Source organism: Clarias gariepinus, chromosome 6 (assembly GCF_024256425.1).
Source record: "Clarias gariepinus isolate MV-2021 ecotype Netherlands chromosome 6, CGAR_prim_01v2, whole genome shotgun sequence".
Taxonomy (NCBI): Eukaryota; Metazoa; Chordata; class Actinopteri; order Siluriformes; family Clariidae; genus Clarias; species Clarias gariepinus.
This window is the reverse complement of record NC_071105.1, coordinates 11,432,414-11,457,971: the sequence shown is the minus strand read 5'-3', so window position 1 is coordinate 11,457,971 and position 25,558 is coordinate 11,432,414. Positions and strand designations below refer to the sequence as shown.

The 25,558-nt window shown below is 37.6% G+C and overlaps 1 protein-coding gene across 15 annotated transcripts in view; it reads right to left on the bottom strand.

The window, feature by feature from the left end:
* Positions 1-25,558, bottom strand: part of sgip1a (SH3GL interacting endocytic adaptor 1a) — an 89,249-nt gene that overhangs the window by 6,833 nt on the left and 56,858 nt on the right. For 2 of the 15 annotated variants that reach the window (XM_053498390.1, XM_053498391.1), the window contains exons 3-18: positions 24,671-24,734; positions 24,261-24,285; positions 22,675-22,737; positions 20,846-20,900; positions 20,452-20,633; positions 11,678-11,689; positions 10,510-10,534; positions 9,859-9,970; positions 9,602-9,687; positions 8,133-8,219; positions 7,347-7,421; positions 6,537-7,181; positions 4,609-4,733; positions 3,234-3,387; positions 2,453-2,509; positions 741-800 (exon numbers count right to left, since the gene is read on the bottom strand). In XM_053498390.1, the coding sequence (XP_053354365.1) occupies positions 741-800; positions 2,453-2,509; positions 3,234-3,387; positions 4,609-4,733; positions 6,537-7,181; positions 7,347-7,421; positions 8,133-8,219; positions 9,602-9,687; positions 9,859-9,970; positions 10,510-10,534; positions 11,678-11,689; positions 20,452-20,633; positions 20,846-20,900; positions 22,675-22,737; positions 24,261-24,285; positions 24,671-24,734 (1,827 nt within the window). The remainder of the gene's footprint in view (positions 1-740; positions 801-2,452; positions 2,510-3,233; positions 3,388-4,608; positions 4,734-6,536; positions 7,182-7,346; positions 7,422-8,132; positions 8,220-9,601; positions 9,688-9,858; positions 9,971-10,509; positions 10,535-11,677; positions 11,690-20,451; positions 20,634-20,845; positions 20,901-22,674; positions 22,738-24,260; positions 24,286-24,670; positions 24,735-25,558) is intronic. The other 13 variants (XM_053498394.1, XM_053498395.1, XM_053498392.1 and 10 more) reach the window with 13 other exon arrangements.

Genomic DNA, 25,558 nt, shown 5'->3' with positions numbered 1-25,558 from the left:
TTCTGAGAGGTTTCGAGTGCTCATATGAACATGTCTGTGAAGAACATTCAGTATATTATATACTGTACCAATTTGATACATTGTACATATAATTTTGTTGTATATATATATATATATATATATATACATGTCACAGAAAAAAAGGTTTGTGATTTATTTGTTACTTGTCAACTAACTAGAATAATATTTCAGTGATTCAGGAATCTGGTACAAACATGCATATGCAGTGTATATGTACACTGACATGTCAGTTTATTTAGCATACCAGGCTAGTAATTAAAAAACGGAAACGTATATTAACAAACAATTAATAGTGCAAATGCCGCATGAATATAAAATAAACTCAACTATGAACACAGGTGCGAAGATGATAAGGTGATTAAATAAAAAATTAATGCATCCAAAATACATGCAGTTAAAAGCTGAACTGTCTAATCCAAAGACAGAAAAAAATATAGACACCCAAAAAACAAAGCATTTAACCAGTGATGACAGGTTAGTGCCGGACGTGAAAAAAGTAATTCCCAATAAAAGGTCAGGCTCCTGCGTTACATGAGCAGATGAGTGCTGTGATGCAGAGGAGAGCGGGTGAGCAGGCAGGAGGCACTGGGTGACCAAAACGAAGGAGTCGCTGTGGGCGGAGGAGTGACTGATGGAGGGAGTAGTGGATGAGAAGACGGGGAGATAAGACTCGAGTGCGTGTACGCGCTACGTCCTAGGGTGGAAAAAACCTGACTTACCTTCAAAGGTTAAATAAAACTTGCCTCTGTCAAACCATACGAGGGAGGGCTGGTCTGTCTCTGTGTGAGGGGAGGAGGGAAGGCAGAAGGATGAGAAGGGGAGGATGTGGGGGAAAGGGGGAGAGAAGGACACTAGCATGAGAAACATCACAGAGAAGAGGCCAGGGGATTAGGTCAAAGGGCTCCAGTTGGGAAGGTTGTCATTCATAAAAGATTCAGAAATTACACATGAGATGTGAGGTATAATGCATGAACTATAATGTTTTTCCCATATAATATTTCATACTCAAACTCTGTGTCAGCTGAACAATTCGAGCTTGGTATGAAAACTGTGAATAAAAATACAGTTTTGTATATGATTGATATTTATAAAGTCCATGTGCTTGCATGTGTGTGCATCATTACTGACTAAATAGTGGCAGGAGCTCAGATATCACAGACTGGCCTCCATTCTGGCTTCCAAAGATCTAAATACCAGTTATAAATACCCTAGGTGTTATAAATACTGTACAACATGCTGTAACTTGTTTTAGGCATCAGGGGACATCTCAAACCTGGACATTTATAAAACGTGAAGCTATCATTAGAAATCATGAAATCATAGACTTGGTTTACTTTTCTAAACATTGAAAAGATCTGTCATTATCCTTAATGTTTACTAAAACTATTGTGTATTTAAAATCAGTTAAAATTGAAGTATGGTTGATTTTGGTGTCAACTTGTTACTAACTTTTTTTCCTTGTTAATCCTGTTTATAGTACATTAAGAAAAAATATGGCCATCAGTAATATTTTTAAGCCTCTGTGCACATCTCCGGTCCTTGGAGAAGGGGAAATTGTAACTCTGTGGTGTAGATAACAGACAACAGGGGGCACTAATGAGTGACACGAAAGAGTAAGATGATTCAAAATGATTTCGAAGAGGTTTTGATGTGAATACATCATTTTTAAGAGTCTTAAGCAATGTGCATGTTCCTCATTTTTATTCTGAAGTGTATTATTTATGACAATAAAATGCATCCAGGATTTTCCACATAGGCCTTAACTAAATGCAGGAGAAGTTTAAACCCAGGTCAAATGTTTGAAATAAACTCCACTCTCAGAAGAGAGGAGAGAGGCATACTGATTAGCATTGCTGCTGTCTGGGCTACTTTCCAGACCAGACGTCAAACTCACAGAGGCCTTGTGTGTGCTTGAGTGTGTCTGGTGTCTGGCTCGAGGATGGTCTCTATCAGGTTCTGAAGCGCATCCTGGGAGACAGATGCTCTTTGGAAACTCTTTGAATGATACACAGCTAAGCTTATGGAGACAGTGTTGGCAATGCTATGACAGACGTGTGTACTTGGATGAACAATGAATGCATGTCTTTTCAGGCAAATGGAGTGAATTATGAGAGTATGGAGAAAAACTGATGTAAAATGTTCAAGCTGTTTCTGCCTTCTGTATTGTTGACATTAAGGGTGGTATTTAATATCTATGGTGTGTATGTGTAGGGGATTTTTTTTTCCTTTTCTAGGAAAAATAAGGGAGTAGGACAAAGATGAACTCACTAAAACTAGTACTAATAATAATACTGCAAAATATAGAATTTGAATAGATCTTATGCCAGTTGGTTCAAATGCATTGTGGGTACCACAGACATTTGAAAGGCATGAGTTAAATTTGTATTCAAATCCAAATCAGCCACCGAATTAAAAAGGTCCCATACCGTACCTGCTAGGAGGTCAGCTCGCCTCTCAAAGCTGGGCAGTTTGTCTACAAAAACGTCATCTTCCGACATCAGACGCGAAACACAAGACGAGACAGACATCAAAACAGAAAACAAATGATAAAAGCAATTCAAATCAAAACGACAAATATTATAAGGGGAAAAAAACAGGCTTTAAACACAACAAGACAAGGTCACGCTACACAGACACACGGTACAAACTGAAAATGACAAATGAACAAAATGTAACTCAAATGAATTGCATGAAAAAGGGCTCCAGACATACTGCATACATCATTATCACAACTCAAACTCCGGTTCATTCATTTCCTGCTGCTTTAGGCAACATAATGCCGTTACGCTAATCTGAAATATTGTGTTAAAATTCGCAACCTTGGGACACATTCAAAATCCGAATCCAACACATAATTATTTATGTGTAACTGATGTGTGTTGGTTTTAAATTCGCCTCCAGAGCAATATCAATCTGCACATAATGAATCGCTTGGATTTTCTCTCCAGGAAAAGGAGTTATGGAGTACTCTAATCAAAGAGTAGATAATTGGTTAAAACAGAAGCAGATTTTTTTTTTTTTTTTTTTTTTTACTAAAGTGAACATTTGACACACCACCCTTACATCAAGAATACCAATAAAGCATGTAACCTGCGTGCTAGACCAAAAAAAAAAAAGTTGAGAATCTAGCTAGACAGCCACATTGGGCTTTGCAAATCTATTTTGATTTGCAAAGGTATACAACACACAGAGCAGGAATAATGGAGTCACACCTGACACAGATACGGAGAGCTCTTTACCGACAGTGGGCGTAGAGGCAGCACTGAGGGAGTTGGTGGACGAGATCGAGGATGTGCTCTCCGCTCGTGCCAGAGGTGCTAAAGGTGGAGGGCTTGATGAGTGAACCGGAGGGCTGAAGGGTCGATTCTGTGTGACGAGAAAAGGAGAGAGGTTGAGAAAACAAAGAATTTTAGCAGTCCTTGTGCTATCAATAGTGCGTGTTTGTTCGAGTGAGGCTTGATCTATAGTGCTGTTCAAAATGATAAGAATGAAAAGTAATATTTGATTTGGATTAGTTTTTTAATCAGTAGTTTTTGGCAATGCATGTTTTAAGAGGGTTCTCTACAGACAAAAAAAAACCCGCAAAAGAGTATTATGCTTAGTATTTTTTCTAATGAAATTGAAAAATGTGAATATTTTGAGTGCCGGGATCTGATTATAAACTACACTGATTAGAAGTTGATGGTTTTCTTACATAGTCAATATTTTGCACATGAGAAGAATTTGAATTCAGACAAAGTATTTACTGTATAAAATTATATATAACGTACAAACTTTTCCAGATAATTTGGGGGATAAAATATGTACTGAAAAAATAAAAAAAGATTTTGCCCCAAAAAATGCATTATTTATTATTATATTTTCATTTGGCTGTTTGGCAGAATTTAGACACAGCAACTTTGCATCCTCACGTGGAGAAACATCCCTTTAGTACCAGTTTTTAGCTTCCAGATAGTTCGGATTTTACCACATATATACTATGCAACTAAACTATGTGCAGCTAGCGCAAAAAGGGGGGGGGGGTATGTACTGAAAGTATTGTACAGTAGGTTGCTTAAATTGCACATCCTGCTTGAGTAATTCTTCCTTTATGCAAAAGTACTACTTAACATTACAAGTGATGTATTTACACCATCGTGGAAGCCAACTCTCGAATCCTCTTTCAGAATCCCATTTCTCGCAGTCAATGGTCTTTCACTGCGCTACAGTATGTTTACGGAGATGACAACACTCACAGGTGCAATGTGGATAGATGGATGTGGAAGTTTAAAGAAGATGAAATCAGCATCAAAAACAAATCACGCAGCGGGAGGCCACTGGGTGCAAATGTACCTCATGTGATAAGGTTACTGCATGCTGAGCATTGTTGAGTACTTTTTTTTAAGTTACTAAACCAACATGTGCAATTTAAATAGCCTGATGTTATGCCCACCTTTGACTTACTTTCAGTAGAGCCTTCGTAGAAACACATAAAACGAGCGTGACATTAAAACACGCTGACTAAATAGCTTCTTGCATTTCAGGTAAACAACAGTAACCATTGCTGATCGTGTTGGTGTGTACTAGAAGCTTTGTGTTGTCGCATACCGTTTCTCCAACGCTGCCTTTCCCAGAAGCTAGTTTGGGACGGGAGGGTGGTCTTGGAGGAGGAGGGGGCGGAGGGGGGCTGCTGGCAGTCAGCGGCGTCACAGAGTGAACCGGGGACGAGGAGCCTGAAAATCAACAACGTTTAGCTAACAGAGGAGGAATACCATGATTTTATTTGGTATAAATTGCATTACATTTTTAAATCTAGTTAGCGTGAAATACACTACAGTACATCATCACAGGCACAAACTGACAATTATAACTGATATTGTTTTCCTTACCTTTTTACTAATTTATTTCTGCATTTTTTTATTCTATAAAGCTGTTTTGCAACAATCACTGTTGATAAATGTGCTATACAAGTCAATTCTGCCAATAAATTGAATTGAACTGTGAAAGAGCTCAAGGGTGTTGCGTACTGGTTTGGTAAGAAATTATTAAGAGTCTTGCTTTTCAGTCATGTTAGTTCTTATTACTGGCTGTCTTTTGCCTGATGCTTGTTGAATTCTTGATCCTAGCGTGCCAGAGCTCCAGATTGCAAGGCAAATCACAGGATTACAGAAACATGCACTTTCTAATGTTGTAGCTTCCGAATGGGCAGGCATTCCACATGGACTTGTGTGGCACAGTCTAAAAACAGTAACTTGATTAAAACACAAGTTTGTAATGTAACAAAGACAAACGTACACATTTCACAGTGAAGTTTACTGTGTGGAGATTTTTCTTTAACTCTTTTTGGGAAGTTTCTCCAGTGTCTCCTGTGCTGTGCTGCAGTCAGAGGGAAAGCTACTGTATTCTTCTGGCTGTTTTGTGCTTTGATGTTTCTTAATAACAAGCTGTATTTTTTTTTCTCTCTTATTAACATCAAGAGAAATGCAACTGTTTCTTATGTCTTAGAACCTTGCTGATTAATTTGGAGCTTACAAAAACAATCTTGTTTTGCAACTGTTCCAAAACATTAAAAATAACTACAAATTGACAAAAATATTATATGTAGTTTCTTTTCTTAATAAGAAGTTATAGTACATCGCATGATATGATCTTTGATTAATTTATACAACAGAAAGTGCTATCATTTTCTATTCAGTACTTAATAAAAACATAAAATCGGTTATTTAACTTCAGGCTTCTCCCAGTTTAAAAAAAAACGATTTTGCATTTAATGGGCCAAAGCTAGTGCTGGGTGATATGACCTCAAATCAACATCACTACTGTAGCTGATTAATTGGACATGTTGCCTTGATTATAAACAATACATTTTTTTAAATTAATTTGTTGAACAATTATTTTTTTATGTATTAAATAATTATTTGAGTTTGTTTTTAGGGTTCGTTATGTAAATATGCTCCAGTATTAAAGCCGAGATTTATTTATCGATTTTTCTGATGAAAGTTTTCTCCTCCATGTTGCTTTCATGTCCCAAACTGGTCAGGTGAGGAAACACACGGTTGTGTGTTTTTAAGGCGACATAAAAACACATGAAAACAAACTGTCGGGAAACTATAAGCAGATTTTTAAACAGAATTAAAAAAAAATTTATTACTGGCATGGGCATCAATTTGAGGTAAATGTCAGTTTCGATTAATTTTCTATTATTTATTGCCAAGTCCTGAGAGCATGAAGATAAATCCATTTTTAGTTCTAGTGTGACCAGTTTGGATCTCAGCATTCAATGTGGATCTGACTCACACCTTACTAAAGTTAAGTAACACCATGTTCGAATAACTTTGTATTAGTGTTTAAATAATAAAAGTTTTTTACAGTAATATCATATATTTACAACCAATATGTATTTATGAAATTGAGTCATTCTTAATTTAATATGCCAAAGACTAATGACTTCTTTTGAACATTTAAAACAAATTGTACAACATGAACTAAGCTCTACGTGTTCGGGTTATTTTTTATGGTGCACTGCTATGACTCACCGCTGCCACTTACTCCACTCGTGACTGGAGGTGTAGGCCCAGGAGATGACACCACTGCCCTGTATGTGGGAGGTGGAGGAGGCGGTGGTGTTGATCTCGGGCCCTGCTCGATCTCTTTGGGTGAAGCACTGCGTTCACTTGGGTCCTCTTTTGCATTGCCCTCCTCAGGGTTGTTCTTATCCTCCTGGTTAAGGGCCAGTGGTGGGGGGATTGTACGTGCATTAATCTCCAGAGCACTGGGTGGCGTCTTGGCTGACTCAGACCTCATATCTGTATCAGGCTGAGGTGGTTCAGCATTAGGATGGAGGGGTTCATCCGGAGGAGGTGGGGCTACTGCGACTGGAGGAGAGGGCAATTTGGGGGGGAAAGGATCTTTGGGTGACAGAATGGGGGCTGGTGGGGAGGGTGTGGTGTTTCTTGGTGGTTCGGGTGGAGGTTCTTCAGGAGGTGGTGGAGATTTTGGTAAAGGAGGAGGCGGCTCTTCTGGTAGTGGTGGTCTTTGAGGTGACTCGTCATTGAAGCAGACCCACTTGTCCGCAGCAATATCTGCAGGGTTAGTGGAATCTGCTGGGCCGAAAATGGTGTCCAGATCCGCTATGGAGGGTTTGTTCGTGTTCGCTGAAGTGTCTACTGCTTTCAAATCTGCTTCACAGTAACATGTGAAGACAGCATAATTGAAAAAAATATTAAACTTGAAAAGAAAAAAAAAACTATGAGATATGAAACAAATGACATATTCCGAACAGAAATGAAAACATACAAGACATGGAATGGAGTAACATATGGTTCAGGAAGAAGCACCGGTCTTACCGGAGGCATCTGGGCTCGTAGTGTTGCTCGGAGGGGGGGATGTCGGCACATTCTTGGGTGGAAGAGGAGGGAGTGCTGCAATGACATCAGGGTGGCTGAGCAAGCTTTTTTTAAGCGGCCCCTAGTGGTCAAACATGATGCCTGCGCTGTACTAGCTCAGAAAAACAGGACCACTCCATGCCCAAAGCACCATGCATATGCAAGAGCTTATTCACTGGATGCAAGGAGAAGGTTAGGAGGGCTGGGACATGGGGTGAGTAACTCACAGAGGATGACAACACTTCACTCCCTGTGGCCTGACCAATTTACTTTTAATTATACCATAGAATGAGACTAGGTCTCCTAGACCCAACTCATGTAAGTAAAAAAAAATGCAGGATTGACGTCTGCTTTCCCTAGAAATACTAAAATCAAAAACAAAAAAAACTAATTTATAAAACTTCTTTATATAGTTTTATCTGAGACTTTTAACCCACACGTACAAATATCTAAAGTATAATATGTAGAGTTTTACATAGTAGTTAACTGAGGCCACATCAAGTAAACTGTCATCAGAGGAGATTGCCACAGGCTAAACTGGATGACTTCAGGGATATGAGTTTGATTAGTTTTCCTCACTAAGGATTTGTGAAATTAGTGGGTTACTGGAGCTTGTAAAAAAGCAAAAGTTAATGAAAACCACATTCCCGGATGATTCTTTGCTCATACTACTATTTGGAAAGTATGGAGGGAAAGAATTCATGATCCCGACGAGAGACAATCCGTGCCACGTTATCTGAAACTTACGTCCAGGAGGAAAAGGTCTTCCTAGAGAAGAGTCTGGGTTTGGCTCATGTAAAGGAACACCCCAAACCTCAGGTTCATCTATCATCACTAACATATGAAAGATGGCACAACACACAGCCAGTGGAGAGCAATGTTACCCATCATGGAGCTTAGAGATGACGGTCCTAGACCAGAGGTGTCAAAATATCTGGGACAAGACTGATATAATTTTTCAATTCGACCCACTGAATACGTTTAAGCTATAAACTATAAACTTTAAAAATAAATTTAAAGAGCTTTGATGTTCCATTTTAGCAATAAACTGATGGCTATAAACCCAGCTATTGTAATGTAATGCATCATTAGACGTAGTAAGCTAAAGATCTGATGCTGAAACACCTATCATTTTTGTTTGTAAGATAAATAACACCAGTGTACTGTACCTGCTCATTTATGTACTTATATACAGTACTGTGCAAAAAAGTACATGTATGTAGATTAAATTAAGAAAATAGGAACAAATGTTTAACTGTGTAAATGTACATTGAGGCACTTGGCCTGATCATCATTCATCATCTGCACTTGTTACTCACTGGTTATGCCTTTTTTTATGCATGAATGATGTATAGGTCATTGTGTGGCTTAACAAAGAAAAAAAACATTCCTCTGAAACTGAAATGACTAAAAATGAGTGCCAAAAGGTCCTTCAGGAGACCTGGAGAGCGATCCCTTAAAAATAAATTAAAACACCAGAACGTATTTCGAAGCAAAATATGAAGAAATGAGGTGTGGCTCAAGACTTTTGCACAGTATTGCATATATTATATTTCAATGTGAAAATTCCAGGAGATCAGTAGTTTCTGTAAACCAGAGTACGTGGTCCTGTACCAACCACCAAGCCACGAAAGTTCTTATTCCAGTGTTTGCTGTGAACATTACCTGCATCTCTAGACCAGCTGATTTTACGCACTGTGCAGCTCTAATGTCACTGGCTGAATGGATTACTGCAGATATGAGCAGGTAGACAAATGTTGCTTTTAAAGTGGACATACTGTACAAATACACCAGTTTGTGCATTGAGAAATGCTAATTAATAGTGTAACTGGTCTACTAAATGGATACCTTGGTCCAACCCAGTTAACATTAGACAAAGAGTAACACAGCCCATGCCCTAAAATGATTTTGACACCCCTGTTCTAGACCTAAACCATTTCAAATTATTTTGCATATATTTTTCAACGTTTCTGATTAAAGTATGAACATAAGAGTTATGTAGAATTCTATTAAACATACTGATACATCTTAGAATACAGTACAATCTCATCGTATATTCTTTTACAAATCCATTCAATCGTTACAAATGTACATAAATTGAAGGATGTGGAGGGAGAAAGGACAGTAAGAGTTTTGCACTGTTGCAACACTAAGCTGAAACATCAGTGATCAGTAATCAGTAATCCACAGTAATCATTAACAGCCGCACAGTGTACCTTCTGTCCTCTGCTCATCAAATGCTGTCTCCAGTGGAGGGCCAAACAAGGCTACTGCATCTTCGGGCACTGGAGATTTCTTCCTGCTAAAATAGAGAGAACACGAAAAAGCAAGACAAAGGTGTGTGTGTGATGTACAAAAAACATTGGAGCTCTGATTTCATCCAATCTCCAACCAATTCCACATCTAAACCTTTTTACATTTATTTGCTTTGTAATGTTACACTGAACAATGAAGTATGATTTTGAGGTTATACCTGTGGGGTTCTGATGCAGATGCAGGCGCAGGTACAGGTGGAGGTGAAGAGACTGCGACTGGATTAATAGTGGGAACTGAGCGTCTTGGTCTTGCAATTTCAATTTCTTCACCTAAAGACAATATGGATAAATATTGTATACTGTATACACATAATTAGACGCAATTTTTATTTCTTTCTACATTGTAAAACAACACTAAAGGCATCCAAAAAATGCAATAATCTCCTTTAAACGGTTAATATTGAGATGCGTCTGCTACTTATGCTCTTTTGTTCTTGCTTTCCGAGGAAGGTCTTTATGACGGCCAGTTTCATCATGGTGCTTGACGAGTTTTGTAAATGCACTTTCCGATAATCTTTTTGAAAGAACTATTCCAGGAATGTTGACCTTCATGTCTTTAAACAGCAACTGACTGTTGTGGTATTGTTACTCAATTACCTAATGCCATATTGGTTATTTCATAGTTTTAAAATCTCCAGTATTGTTCTAGAATGTAGAAAATAAATTACGAAATAAAACACGCTGAATTTAGAATTAGAAGATGTGTCCAAACTTTTGACTGTGTGTGTGTGTGCACGTGTGTGTGCGCGCGTGTATATAAAAGCCAAAATGCAATTTTTAGACCGTTTATAATTTTCACAATCACTCACCTGGTACATCTCTTTTTGCCAGACCCTGAAACAAGCATAAGTAAAATATGACAATCATTTACAAAAAAACAACAATTTTTAAAAAATATTGTTGATTGTCACTTTATATTAACCAAAAAAAAAGGAAGAAAAACACCTGGAAAAACCTGAGGTGCAGAAAGACACAGGACTCAACACTTCTTTAAAATGCTCAATACACAACTAAATTACAAGTAAGAGTAGATCATTCAATATAATTATTATAATAAATGGGACATTCAGTCAAACTGGACTTTGAACTTGTGAATGCAAAACATTAGAACGATGCAAAGGCTTTAAAGACGGTAATACATCCATGAATGTTGATCCTATTTGATCATGGCTCTGGTGTACAGAGAAAACTTTTTCCTTGATGGTATCCAAGCACTAGTGACATGCTGAGATAAATGCATTAGTGTAGCAGAGGATTATATTCAGAAATAAAAGGAGATTTTACTCTCATTACTGCGTTCTGCAGAATCAAAAGTCTTGGTTTGAGTTGAAAGCCCCTTGTATTATAAGTATAATTATAAGAAGTAATAAAAATTTTGTTAATTATTGTTTTTCTGTCTTTCATAATTTGTGTCCCAGTCTATGAAAAGCCCATATGATTTTATGTAGAAAACAGAAAATGACAAGAAATGACTGGATCAGGTTTTGTTAGAATATAAACCCTACTACTATGAAAGTTACTAACTAAGAACAAAATAATAATGATAACAATGCAATATGTATGTCAAATCTAACGAACAAGCTACAATTCTCTACTGCTTTTACGTGTCCTTCTCCTCCTCACCATCACCATCATTATTATCATTATTACTATCATTATTACTATCATTTTTTAGTGTTTCTTTGCAGCATACACAAATGATTTTGCTTTTAGTATATGCAGTGCAGTATCAGCAGGTTTGTGTCCTCATGGGTATTTTAGTCAATATGGTGCAGGTAATGTGCTGAGCACACAGCCCATCAATAGAAAAAGACCTTGAAGTGTAGCACAGCTGTTACACATACATGGCTCTAAATTATTAATTAATAATAATACACTCCCAGTCCTCACAGCCTTCACAACCCCGTGCTTGTTCCAGCTAAAGGACTAAAAAAAGAGAGAGAGGGGGGGGGGGGATAACATAAATCCAGCACTTACCGGGCTACGTCTCTGTGACCAGCAAAAAGGAAGAGAGAAGAGACACCTGGTCAGAGAGTGACAAATCAGTAATACACACTCTTAAAATAAACAGTATTTTACAAAATACAGAACAGAAAGTGAAGCATTCAAACCCAAACCACCCGCTGCCCCCAAACCACAGTCAAGAAAATACATCGTGTTTCAAGCTGTTGTAAAAAGTTGAGAAAAATAAAAAATAAATCACGTTTTCAGACAAAGACTCAAGGTTAAAAAGTGAATATCCAAACTGAAACACTCCATAAACATAAGAATGACATTTTTATTTAAGGATTTATGCCCGTGCTAATTGCTTGTTTCATGCCCTGCTGCTTTCTGTTCACATTATGGCCAGAACTAACTCTTTACAATTAATCCAGAGTATTGTTTTTAAAACACAGCAGCTATTTTCCACTGTGCAACATAGGAGATCTCATTGTACAAATTACCTCAATAAAGTGAAGTGGGAAGAACAAATATATCTTAAACTATTTTTTTACATATTTAATAGACAGGTGGGAGGCTGCTGCTTTATAACATGAGCCATACTGTAGTCTCTTAAAAATAACATGATGACTACTTGTTATTTAACATGGTGTCTAGAAACAATGTGCATGTAAAACAGAAATTTTCTTTTTATTATTTTTACACTTTGCCATATTTCCTGCGAGATTCAAGATTAATACAAAATGGGACTGTGTTTCTGAAGCTCTTAACTTTTCTTGCACTTTCTATTCCTGTTCAAGCTACAGAAAGTACATTTTCATTTTTGGTCCAAACACTACTCCAAAAAGTGTTTCAATACTATGTTAATTACTGGTGTCAACTGCTACTTCACTTTCTTCTAAAATTTAAATAATAATAATAATAATAATAATAATAATAATAATAACAGACAACAATAAAAAAAACTAGTAATAGAAAAATACTGCTCTTGTCTCTCTTTCCTTATTCTCACAGGATGCTACGAAAAATACAATGTCCACTATTGCCCACGGCATGAACTGCAAATGCGTTCTCTTGTGGTGTACAATAGATATGTGGGCTAAGTGTGAGCTTAGAAACATGATGCAAAACAAACATTTTTAGTTAACACATTTTTAATCGGTTAAACTCATAATGTCATTGAATCAATTACAAAACTATTCATTAACATACAGTTAGGAAAATAATTATTTGATCCCCTGCAGATTTTGTAAGTTTGCCCACTTACAAAGAAATGAAAAGTCTATAATTTTTATTATAGGTTTATTATAAAGGATAGAAAGAGAATATCGACCAAATATCCAGAAAAAACACATGATAAAAAAAGATATAAATTGATTTTCAATTTAATGAAAAAAAAAATAATTATTTGATCCCCAAGCAAAACATGACTTAGAACTTGGTGGAGAAACCCTTGAGAGGTAATCTCACAGAGGTAAGATGTTCCTTGTAGTTGGTTACCAGGTTTGCACATCTCAGTAGGGATTTTGGTCCACTATTCTTTACAGATCTGTAAATCTTTAAGGTTTCTTGTCTGTCACTTGGCATCTTGAAGTTTAAGCTTCCTCCATGATCTTAACACGCTTCTTTTTGAGCCACTATTTTGAGCCACTAGGCGGTATCCTTTGGGTCATTATCATGCTGGAAGACCCATCGACGACCCATCTTCAGGAGGTTCTTATTCAAAATTCTTCATGATAACCCTATTATAGTCCATTGGCCCCTCAATGCAGCAAAGTCGCCCGTACCTTTAACAGACCCAAAACATGTTTCCACCTCCATGCTTGACCTCCATGCTTGTTCTTAGGGTCATAGTCAGCAGTTTTTTCTTCACCCAAAAACAGCTGATTCCAAAGAGCTCAATTTTGGTCTCATCTGACCACAGCACTGTCTCCCAATCCTTATCTGTTCATTGGCAAACTGCAAATGGGCCTGTACATATGCCTTCTGGATGAGGAATACATGTGTGTAAATGAGAGGAACCCAAGAGGAACGGTGAGGATACAGGGAGCAGAGGTGAAGGTAGAGAAAGGTGCAAAACTTTAAATACTTAGAGTCAACAGTCCAGAGCAACGGAGAGTTTGAAAAGGAGGTGAAGAGGTGGGTACAAGCAGGTTGGAATAGGTGGAGAAATGTTTCAGGTGTGTTGTGCGATAAAAAAGTATCAGCGAAAATGAAAAAAAAAAAAAGGTGTACAGGACAGCGATGCTCTACGGCTTAGAGACAGTGGCAGTAAAGAAAAGACAGGAGGCAAAGTTACAGGTAGCAGAGCTGAAGATGTTGAGGTTCTCTTTGGGAGTGACAAGGATGGATAGGATCAAGAATGAGTTTATCAGAGGGACAACCCATGTTAAATGTTTTGGAGATAAAGTCAGAGAGGCCAGATTGAGGTGGTTTGGACATGTTTAGAGGAGAGATGGTGAATATATCGGTAGAAGGATGCTGAGGTTTGAACTGCCAGGCAGGAGGTCTAAAGGACGACCAAAGAGGAGATTTATGGATGCAGTGAGAGAGGACATGAAGTTAGCTGGTGTGAGAGAAGAGGATGCAGAGGATAGGGTTAGATGGAGGCAGATGATTTGCTGTGGCGACCCCTGAAAGGGAACAGCCGAAAGACAAAAAAGAAGAAGACATGAAATCTTGCATGAAGCTCCAGACCTGAGTTCGATTGATGGTTATTTTGTATTTCTTTCATTTCCAAATAATTGCTTACCAAGTTGTCGCCTTCTCAACAAGTATCTTGCTGATTGTCTTGTAGCCCGTTTAGCCTTATGCAGAATGTTGTTCTTGTTCTTTCGGCTGCTCCCGGCAAGGGGTCGCTACAGCGGGATACCCAGTACGCACTACAACTTGGCACAGGTTTTACGCCCTTTCTGAAGGCGAAAACAGGCAAAATACCTACCACTGAGCCACCAGTGTCCACAGCCTTATGCAGAATCTACAGTCTTGTTCTTGGACAACTCTTTGGTCATGCCAGTGATGGTGGGGTTTAAATAGAAGATAGAGATTCTGTGGACAGGTGGCTTTCATACAAATAAATTGCTTTAACCTTCTTAAATTAATCTGTGTACCACATGTGCACATACCCTGTGAGAGCCAGCATCAAATACTTGGTAGGGGATCAAATACTTATTTGATATGAGTGAGTGTATCTAAATAACCCACTAGGAGTTAGACAGATAGATGTTAGCACCATCTGCAATATGACTTGATGTGGTTTAAAAAGACCAGACCTAGAACAGAAGAGCATTTAATACTGTCAAGGCTTTGTCACTGCTTTAATCATCCATTTAAGTATAATGTATATCTTGGCAAGTAATGTCACTACACTACACCAAAAGTAACTGAATTACCCTTGGATTCAATGCGAGCCTTTCCAAAATGTGTCATAACACAACCCTATGTCCACAGAATCTATTATCTGACTCAATACAAGTGTCTTTACCTGTTAAAGAAAGTATTTGCTCAAACAATCTGCATTATGCCAGTTGCTAAAAAAGGCATGCTATAAACATGCTTTAAGTATTTTGTATGTAGCTCAATGACAACAGCATATGTCGGCTTTATGTAGCTCAATAAAAATGATATATCTAGGGACATGTAGCTCTATGACCATGGCTTATGTATAAGTTATGTTGCTCTATGAACAAAGCTTATGTACTGTAGGTGACAGTCATCACCGATGGCTAACATCATGGTGTAGGTAAATGTCATGTAGCTCTATGATCATGGCTTCTCTAGGTGCAATGTAGCTCTATCATTATGGTTTATGTAAATGCTATTTGGCTTAATGATCATAGTTAACATAGATGTCATGTAGCTCTACGATCAAGGCTTATCCATGTGTTATGTAGCTCTATGATTATGCTTTATGTACAGTAGGTGTCATGTAGCTCTATGATCATAGCTTTTGGAGGTGCTATGTAGCTCAATGAATATGGTTTATGTAGATGGCATGTAGCTCTATGACCATGGCTTATGCATGTGCCATGTAGCTCTACGATTATGCCTTATGTAGGTGCAATGTAGGTCTGTAATCATGGCTAATGCAGCTCTATGCATAGGCTATCTATGATCATAGCTTATGTAGGTGTTATGGAGGTCTATGATTATGTCTACATAGGTGAAATGTAGCTCTATAAACATGGGTTGTGTAGCTATAATTGTACCCCTGTGATCGTGGCTTATGTAAATGTCATGTAGCTCTATGATCATGGCTTATGTAGATGTCATGTTGTTCTATGCTAATGGCTTACATAGATGTAGCTCAATGATCATCACTAATGTAGATGCTATGCAAGCTCTATGATCATGGTTAACATATTGTAATGTCATGTAGCTCTATGATCATGGCATATGTAGCTCTATGATCATAGCTTATGTAGCTCTATGATCATAGCTTATGTAGGTGTTATGTAGGTCTATGATCATAGCTTATGTAGGTGCAATGTAGCTCTATGATCATGCTTTATTTAGGTGTAATGTAGCTCTATAAACATGGGTTATGCAGCTACAATTGCAGCCCTATGATCATAGCTCATGCAACTGTCATGTAGCTTTATGATTATGACTCATGTAACTATCATGTAGTTCTATGATCCTGGCTTACGTAGATGTCTTGTAGCTCAATGAATATGGCTTACATAGCTCTCATTAGCTATATTAGCTCTTTTATCATGGCTTATGTAGGTGTCATGTAGCTCTATAATAATGGTTTATCAAGGTGTCTTGTACTAAATCCTATAAGGAAACAAACAACTCTATTTCTTGTTTACTTAAACCTATAATGCCCAATTTATTTAAAAATGTATTTTAAAACTCTGTTACCAATAGAAAAAATTCATTTACATTTGACAAGACCTACATAAAACACTGGCTATACAACAACTCAAGGAGACTCAGTTGCAACAACGATTTTCTTACAGTAGTACTGTATTAATTTCAAGCGCCAAACAGGCCCTGAACCATGCCAAGAAATGCCATAAACCCTTGGCCATAAGAAAGAGAGCACAGCACTCCTGAAGAGACAGATGGGGAAAGAGCTTACCGGACTGCTCCTCTGAGGAGGCCAGCATCGGTGAGAGGCAGAAGAAAAGAAAAAAATAGAGGTACTACATTAGTGCAGGTGTGGTCTCATAAGCTCAGGATAAAGATCTCAGGAACAGCATAAAAATACACATTTAACAAAGCTACACAAATGTGACAAAACAAACGGTTATAAATATATTGTACAGTAGATCCAGTGTTTGGTTAAAAAGGGACCCTGCAAGAGCATTGAGTTATAGTTTCCAATTTTGGGCAACAAACAAACAAAGATGGGAGTGTTTCCTTCTCGGAGCTTTGTAAAGATTTAAATGGATGACCAACCATGTACAAGAGTCCTAACTGCAATGCAGGTCTAATCAATAAAGCCCAAACAGCACCTGCAACCCAGCACATGGTTCCTCTATGTGCTATATTAGGAAAGCCTTTCTGTAATGTTTCAGCGCTTCTCAACTCACTCCCCAGAGAATACAACAGCCTACACAAATAATCACTGTGTTCTCAAGTACAGCACAGAATACAATGAAAGCCGCATTTCTCTTGTTAAACCTAGTTATCAGGCCTGTTATCAGGAATTATCAGGCCTGTTAACCTTTGATCAGATCCATCACTATGGTTACAAGTCTGGTTGGGCAATAAACCTAAAATTTCATATCATGACTTTGAGTTAAATGAATAGTAAATGCATCATTTAAATTTACTCCAACGACCAGACAAAAAAAAAAAGTCAGAGCAGATCTGAAGGCTATCAAAAAAATACACACTGGATGGAAAACTGTTCTGCTGCAGGGCACAATGCACGCCTTACACCTAGGATCAAATTTCACATAACCAATCCATCTAGTCACATGGGTTAGGAAGCCCGCGACCCTGGAGTGGTTACACAGTATTACAGTGTCACGTAAAAGTGTATAAGACAAAAACTGAACAGGTTTCATAAATTTAACTTTGTTGTGATTCTTGCTTCAGTGCATGTGTGTGAATTATTCAGTGTGGCTTTCATATGACACGCTGCACTTGTGCTTCTGTTCTTACGCGGGGTGTTATGTCATCAGCGTCACTGCGCCTAGTTTCCGAGATAAATTATTGAGGAAGAACACCCAGTCCTCCAGCATACCTGAGACTTGGTGTGCATTAGACCCGTTACACTAGGTCAAAAGGAACACACATCTCACCTCGAGTGCACTGTAAGAGTTAATCATGCTGTGCAATAATTGCAATATATGTTAGCTTCGCTATAATCTGCAAGTGCTATGTAGCCTGATGTTTATAAAATCCAAAAGGAAGCATGCGGTTTGCTTTAATCAGAAGGCGACTTGGCTTCCTAGGTGGTGGGCGGCATTTCGGGCAGTGTTTATGCATTCCTAAGATAAGCACAGTCCTGATCAGAAGGACGCTGCCCACCAAAGTGTTGTATTTGGGCAGAATTACATGCATCCGTCTCGACTTAGGAACTTCAATAAATCCATTTCAGACGAACAATAATAGTAGGAGGAAGTGTCGCTCTGACAGAACATGTTTACAGGTAGAAGCAAATTGCTTGGGGGAGTAAATGGAAGGGAAGGAGCACAAATGCAGTCTTTTACATATGCTTTTTCAATATCTCTTGTAAAACCTGTGTCATGGGCCTGATACTTTTGTTGTCGCTTTGTTGTTGAAACTGATTGATCACTAGCCAGCGTCTAATTCATCAACACGTATTTAAACTCCTTTTTGAAGAACTAAGAGGTGCAAACCTGTTTCATCATCACAACGCCCCTGTGCACTAAGCAAGGTCCATGAAGGCATGATTTGCCAAGTTTCGGAGTAGAAGAACACAAAGTGCTGACCTCAGCACAACTGAATGAATTGGTACTCAGAGTGCATCCCAGGCCTTCTCACTTGACATCATGTCCTGATCTCACTAACTCTCAGCTGAATGAACGCAAATCCCTGTGGACATACTAGAAAAATCTCATGGAAAAACCTCAGCAAAGTGCAGGTTATTATTACAGAAAGTGGGAATAAATTTGGAAGGAGATGCTTAAAAAGTGCATAAAAGTGTTTACAAATCATTTGACCACATACTCACAGCAACTGTGTACTTTCCTGATGCTACAGTAGCTAAGTCAAATATGAACTTTATATCTTTTTAAATTACACTTATAAACTCCAAGTCACTATTTGTTTAACTTGACAGAAAGCCAGGGTAAGAAAACCATACTTTAAGATTCGATTGCATCAGTGACGAGACTGCTAATATGAAAGGGATTGATTTGTTGATTGATTCCATTTTAGTGGGAAAAATTAAAAGACTGCTTCGTTTTATGCTAATGTACACTGCACATTTCATGCTAAATTCATCTCTATGGTTACAAGCCTGGTTGGGCAATAATCCTAAAATTTTATATCATGACTTGGAGTAAAATTAATAGTTAATGCATTGTTTAAATTTACTCCAATGACCAGACATTACTAGACCACAAAAAAGAAAAAGGCAGATCTGAAGGGCAATCAAAAAAAAATACACACTGGATGAAAAACTGTTCTGCTGCAGGGCACAACGCACACTCATATATACTGTACACACTCACACCTGGGGTCAAATTTCACATAACCAATCCATACACTCGCATGGGTAATTATGACATTTTCTTAGAATTCCCCCTTAAATTTAGGACTAAATCTTAGAAATAAAAATAAAAAAATTAGCCTCCAAACACTGAACGTAAAGCTAAACCCGGGACCTTGGAGTGGTGACACTAAGTTAATTCGACACATACAGTACGACTCACCCATGTTTATAGATTACAGCAGAAGTGGTTTTGTGGTCAAAAATAAAATATGCAGCTAGCTTAGGCTACAAACTTACAATAACACAAAAGTGTCAAATTATGACGATGCTTGTGCTGCCTTATTGACTACGCCATCTTAGAAGTCAAAATATATAGGGCAGCCTTTAAAGAGCTACAAATCTGTGAGGATATAAGGAAATAAAAGGAAATGCTTTGAGTCTGGCTTTAAAGGCCACATCGCTAAGATAGCGACACATTTGCTAACAGGGCACAAACCACACTCGTTTGTAGGATAGTTTGGATAAACTACCATTGAGGAAAATGTATTAAATATTCCGTGACCACACGAGAAGATTTTTCCTCAGAAACGCTGACTCAAGCCAAAAACATAACATTTTTCATGAGCATATAACTTGAGAAAGCAGTAAACATCTGATGAAGTTGATGATCGTTGTCATTAGTTAAACAGATGCTAAATAAGCTCACTGACAGAACCTGACCTTACAAAACATGGCTTTGGCAGTACAACACTGCACATTTGACTTAATATCAGCAGTAGCTAAAAAATAGACCTACTTTCGCTTTTTACGACATATGGCTCGGTAAATGAGGAAATGTAGGAAGTGAAGAGTCCCAAAAACTAGGGCCACACCCTAAGAGTTGTGCCTTAATCACAGGGAGCTGTAACATTACAGCCCTTATGTATAGAGTGTCTATAATTAAGCCCAACAGTGCATCAAATCAGTTCATGCATTCCTACGTGTTGTTTTCGGTCACCGCAATAAAGAAGTAATGTGGTACAGTATGAATGAGCATCATTGTCAAATTGAATATTCTCACAAACTATGCTAACTAAAAACATAAGCAGTAATCAAAACAAAGCAACAGTGTGGGACACAGGAGGAAATACCATACATAGACGAGAAAATTATAGGTAACGTAGGCAGGACTCACCAGAGGAGAAGGAGACAGAGCTATGTTGCCTATGGAGGCTTTTAACTCATCCACCGAAGGAGACACAAAATCAGCATTGTCAGCAAGCAGGGGTTTGATCTTGATCTTGAACTTTTTGCGGTGGTCCTCCTCTTCCTCTGACTCGCTGGATGAGAAGAAGTGAGACTTGTCTTTAGGGGATCGTAGATAGATGTTAAGGAAAGCACTTCCAATTCAAGAATGGAAGTTGTTGTTGGTCAAACAGAAAAAAAAAAAAAAAAAAACACTTTCTACATTTCCCCCCTTAAGTGCTGTAATGTGTTTCCAACTGACACATTTGCTCTCTTGTAGACAAATAACAAAAGCTATTCTAATCAATTGGGTTCTTATAAAGAACAGGTACAGGTCAGGATATCTCCATCTTCATCTGGTCTGATGCTATAACCTTCTTCATCCACCATGGGAGAGTTCTACAACATAGAGCAAAGTAAGAGTAAGAGTCAGCTAGATGCATTTTCCCCACAACGAGATATGCAGGGTGTCCTAAAAGTCTCAAAACTTGGGGAAAATTATTCACTCTCTCATTCATTCTCTGTAGCCTGGGCCTGTATCCACAAAGCTTTTTAAGCCTAATAGTTGCTCCTAGTTCCTATTCTTAATTCTAAGAAGAAATTCTTAGAATGATGACATTTTCTTAGAATTTTCCCTTAAATTTAGGATGAAAACTTAGTAAAGATAAAAATTATTCATGAAACATCTTAGCCCTAAAAACAGCTCCTAAGGTAAAAATTGCTAAAAGTAGAGATGAGACTAAAGAGCTTCTATAGCAAAGGACAAAATGGCAGAAAGAAGAAATAATCTCCAAACACTAAGCGTAAAGCTTAAAGTAAACACTGCTGTATAATAACTACTGTGTGGAAATTGGTTGCTTCAAAAGATATTTTGCCTATAACAGAACGTTTGCATAAAGTAGCCGGTATTCATGTTTGTACATTTCTTTATACACAGACATTATGATTTCACTGTCTGTTCCATTATCATATATTCTATTCTTCACAAAGAGCGAATTTAAAGATCTTTGCAGATTTTTTATCAACTAATTACAGTTCTTGAATTGCTGAGTCACCTCTAGCAATGGGGTTAACCACACATCTTCACTAAGATAGAGGTTTTTGTACTTTCCTAATTCAGAGTTGCTCTGAAAAGTTTCCTAAATCCCTTTTAGTGTTTAGACATTTGTTCTATGGCTCCCAGATGGGACTTTTTAGGCTAAGTTAGGAGCTCTCTGAGAGAATTTTAGGAAACTTTGTCAATACGGGCCCTGCGTATCTAGGTGCACTAGGTGGGATCAGGGGTGCCGATCCATCGCACACACACTCACACTCACACATATTATTGGGAATTTGTAAATTCCAATTAGCCTAATCCTCATGTATTTGAACAACTGTAGAATGCCAGAGTACATGGCACACAGAGAACATGAAGAACCCCTATTTAACACTTTTTAAAGATAAAATGTACTTTAAATTACACGTTTACACACAACCTCTACATAATTGCAGTTTATTTTGTTGTTTTTTTTCCACTATTAATGGCTTAACTTCCTAATTATGTCCTTTTCTGTACTGTATGTATAGAGACTTTTAGCGCACCCTGTAATTATACAAATATGAGTTTTTAAAATGATACGATATGATATGATGCCTGTATTTTACAAAGTAATAGAAATTAAAAAAGTTAAAAATTAAATATGAGCTTGCTCCCAGACCAGGGATTAGAAATGTCATAAGAGGAAAAACAAATAAATGCAGTCTTTGATTAAACAGAACGTATTGTACAAAGGAAAAAAAAAAAAAAAAAATCACACAAGGTGTTCTAGACTTATCTTGACTTAAAATGTTATGTGTAACTGGTTAAAAAGAATGATGAACCTAAAACTTTTTCCAATATACTGTACCTACATTCCTGTACTTTACTGATCACTTTCTACACATTTGGCTGCATTTAGATTTATTGTCGAGGACCTGTTTCTGGTTTAATGCAGTGTTTGATTTTTATTACATCTTTTTGTATGTGGAGAGTAGGCTCTCATGTGAAAGCATGTTAGTAACTATTTTTATTTATTTATTTCATTCTAGTCATTTTCCAACTACAGAAGGAGTGCTGAAGAAGGAATGTTAAAATAGAGCAAAAGTATTTTTTGACTTTATATATTTTAACTCGACTAATTAAAAAATTGCTTACATATCGGTCCCAGTCAATCTCGCCATAGAATCCATTGGGAGCTCCATTACTCTTTCTCGGTGGCTATGAATGAATCAAATCAGAAATTAGGTACATGGCACAGTTTATCTCATATCCAGTAAATTTTATTTGCACAGTGAGCTACAGATCAGTGTTTTTCAATCCTGGTCCTGAGGATCATCATCACCCTACACATTTTGTAGTGATTGTGCTGTCTCAGAATGATGAGCTGAGTAAAAATTTGACCTGAGACGTGTCTATAAATATTTTATTACACAGGAATTAAATGCAGCATGGAAAAAGTCAGTGTTTGAATTACCTAAAGCAAATACGGCTGTGCAAAGCACAGGACAGCAAAACAGGAAGAGTCAGACTACCTGAGACAATGAGTCTTTATATTGGGAAAGGTTTAACCCCTGACAAAAGGATCATGACCAATGAATAAACCCTGTACTGAATTTCTTAGGAAGATGGGACAGCTGATAAAACAGCGTCAGAATGGATTGATAGTGACCTGCATGGCACATTGAGGGGTGGGCTTGATCACCCTCTTTTCCTTACATTTTGCCCCCATAGAGCCAGACTCTGTTGTGTTTTATTACTCTTAGGAAATAGTTCTCCAGACTTCCTGAAGGAATTTTTTGGTTCTCATTTTTTGGCAAGTTTTTGGCTCTCATTTTCAGTCCAGTCCCTGTTCTGGAATGTTTTTTTTTTTTTTTTTTCATTTGTTAAGCCACACAGTGACCATATAAATCATTCAAGCATAAAAAGCATCTAACGTGAGACATGAACCAGTAAGAAACAGGTGCAGATGATGACACATGATCTGGGCGGTGATTAGTATACTGGTGATGCTGAATGCTGAGTGGTTGGGACAGACGAGAGGGGAAATGAGGTTGCTACTGAGTTTTGTTACACAAACAACCATTTTTCTAAGTTGTATCTTTAGAGTCTTTTACAGTAAGAATCTTTGTTCTTATATTCTTAATTAAATCTTCATAATTGAATTAACATTTAATTATTATTGTTATTTATTTATTTGAAGAAATGAGGGGCGGCTCAAGACTTTTTAAAAAATATCCATATTTTATTTATAAATATTTTTATGAACCAGACATTCAGCTGATTAGCGAGCTCACAATACAGTGCCGTGCACTAGTAAAGGTTAAAACAAATGTTTCAGGGGGGTAAATACTTATACAGGGCATTGTAGGTTGAACGGGGAGTAGGAAAGATGCCAAAATGTGCAGGGTGGTGGCTTTTTGTGGGGTCTTTTTTCACTACAAGACACGTTTCAGTGAAGATTCAAGCTGGTCCTTTTGTGGAAGCCCACAGCAGTCTGAAAATATTAATTCATTCATAAATGTGATAATTTCATATTGATCAAGTTCTTTAGTAGTTTTTTAATCTGGGGTTAGTGCAAAATCTTGCTTGAAAACAACAAACCTGGCAAATTATTACCATTAATGCAAGCTGAATATAATGTGGATAAAAAAGCTATTTACAAATGTAGACATGTTACTAATGGGGAAATAGTTTGATATATAAAGTACAAACAAAAGCTGCCAAATACAGTAAGTACTTACTCCCCCTTCTCTGTCTGGTGAACCTCTGTAAGAGAAGAAGAGAAAACCCAATTTTACTTTTAATCCAAACACAATTACAAACCCAAAGAGACACAAAAATATAGGTTATGGCTATGTAGATTTTTAATGGAATAATAATAAAAAAAAGGTTCACTTGGTTGAGTTAAGTCTCCTTAAAACACTCAAACATGCTTTCTATCAATCATCAAATGTGCACAGTGGATTCGACTGTATGGACAACAGCTTTGCAGTTGTAAGAGAAAAATATGAACCATCTGAGGGATTTCATTCTCAATTTCAGTTCTTTCAACTTCAAAAACATAATGCAATACAGTACATCAGCTTATAAAGACTGTTTCATATCCTGGATCAAATAAATAAATAAATAAATAAATAGAAATTTAACTTACGTGGAATCAGTGTCCTTCTCTTTTTTCCGTATCCCGAAGGCCTTCCTGGTGCGTTTTTTCAGTCCTGTGGATAAAGTAAAAGATGAACTCAGACACCGGAATACCAGCGTGCACAAAACACGAACGCTCAGAGAATCAAAGGGCTTTTTCCAGACATTACTCACTGCAAGAGCCAGCCTGTACTTTGTGTCTATGCGTAAAACGACTGTTAGTTCAAAAAGACGAGTAAAGACTGACCCATGACGTCAGATATCAGAACAGAGGCTTTTATGCATTATGAAATCATACTCTGTCAGTATTTATAGTCTTACTGAATGTCTTGTTTCACCCTTACACCAGAGGACTGTTGAGTTTATGATCGGTAAGAAGGTGCTGATTAAGTTTCCATCGTAGCAGCTCTTACATTAGTGCTAAATGTAAATCAGTAATAATGACTCATTCACAGGCACTTGTAAGCTGCTCCCCATAATCTAAAAATTATATCAAAACACATTCATTTTACAGATACAGTACCACTTATCCTGAGTAGAGGCAGACAGGGGGGCTAGAGCCAATACCTGGGAACTCAAATATACCCTGAATGAGGTGCCAACCCATCACAGGTCACAGACACACCTACTGTACACACACACTCCAAATTACACGCTAAGAACAAACAGGAAACAACAATTAGTCCACACCTCATGTCTTTAGACTGTGGAGAAACAAGAATACCCGGAGGAAACACAACAAGCATGAGAAGAACATGCTAACTCCAAGCAAGATTCAAACCCCCTAATCACGGAGGTGCTCACCACAGTGCTAACCCCTAAGCACCATAACAAAGACAGATTTAAAAAAGATATTTTATTATGGAAGGAGTCTCCAGTGTGAACATGTTGTGCCATT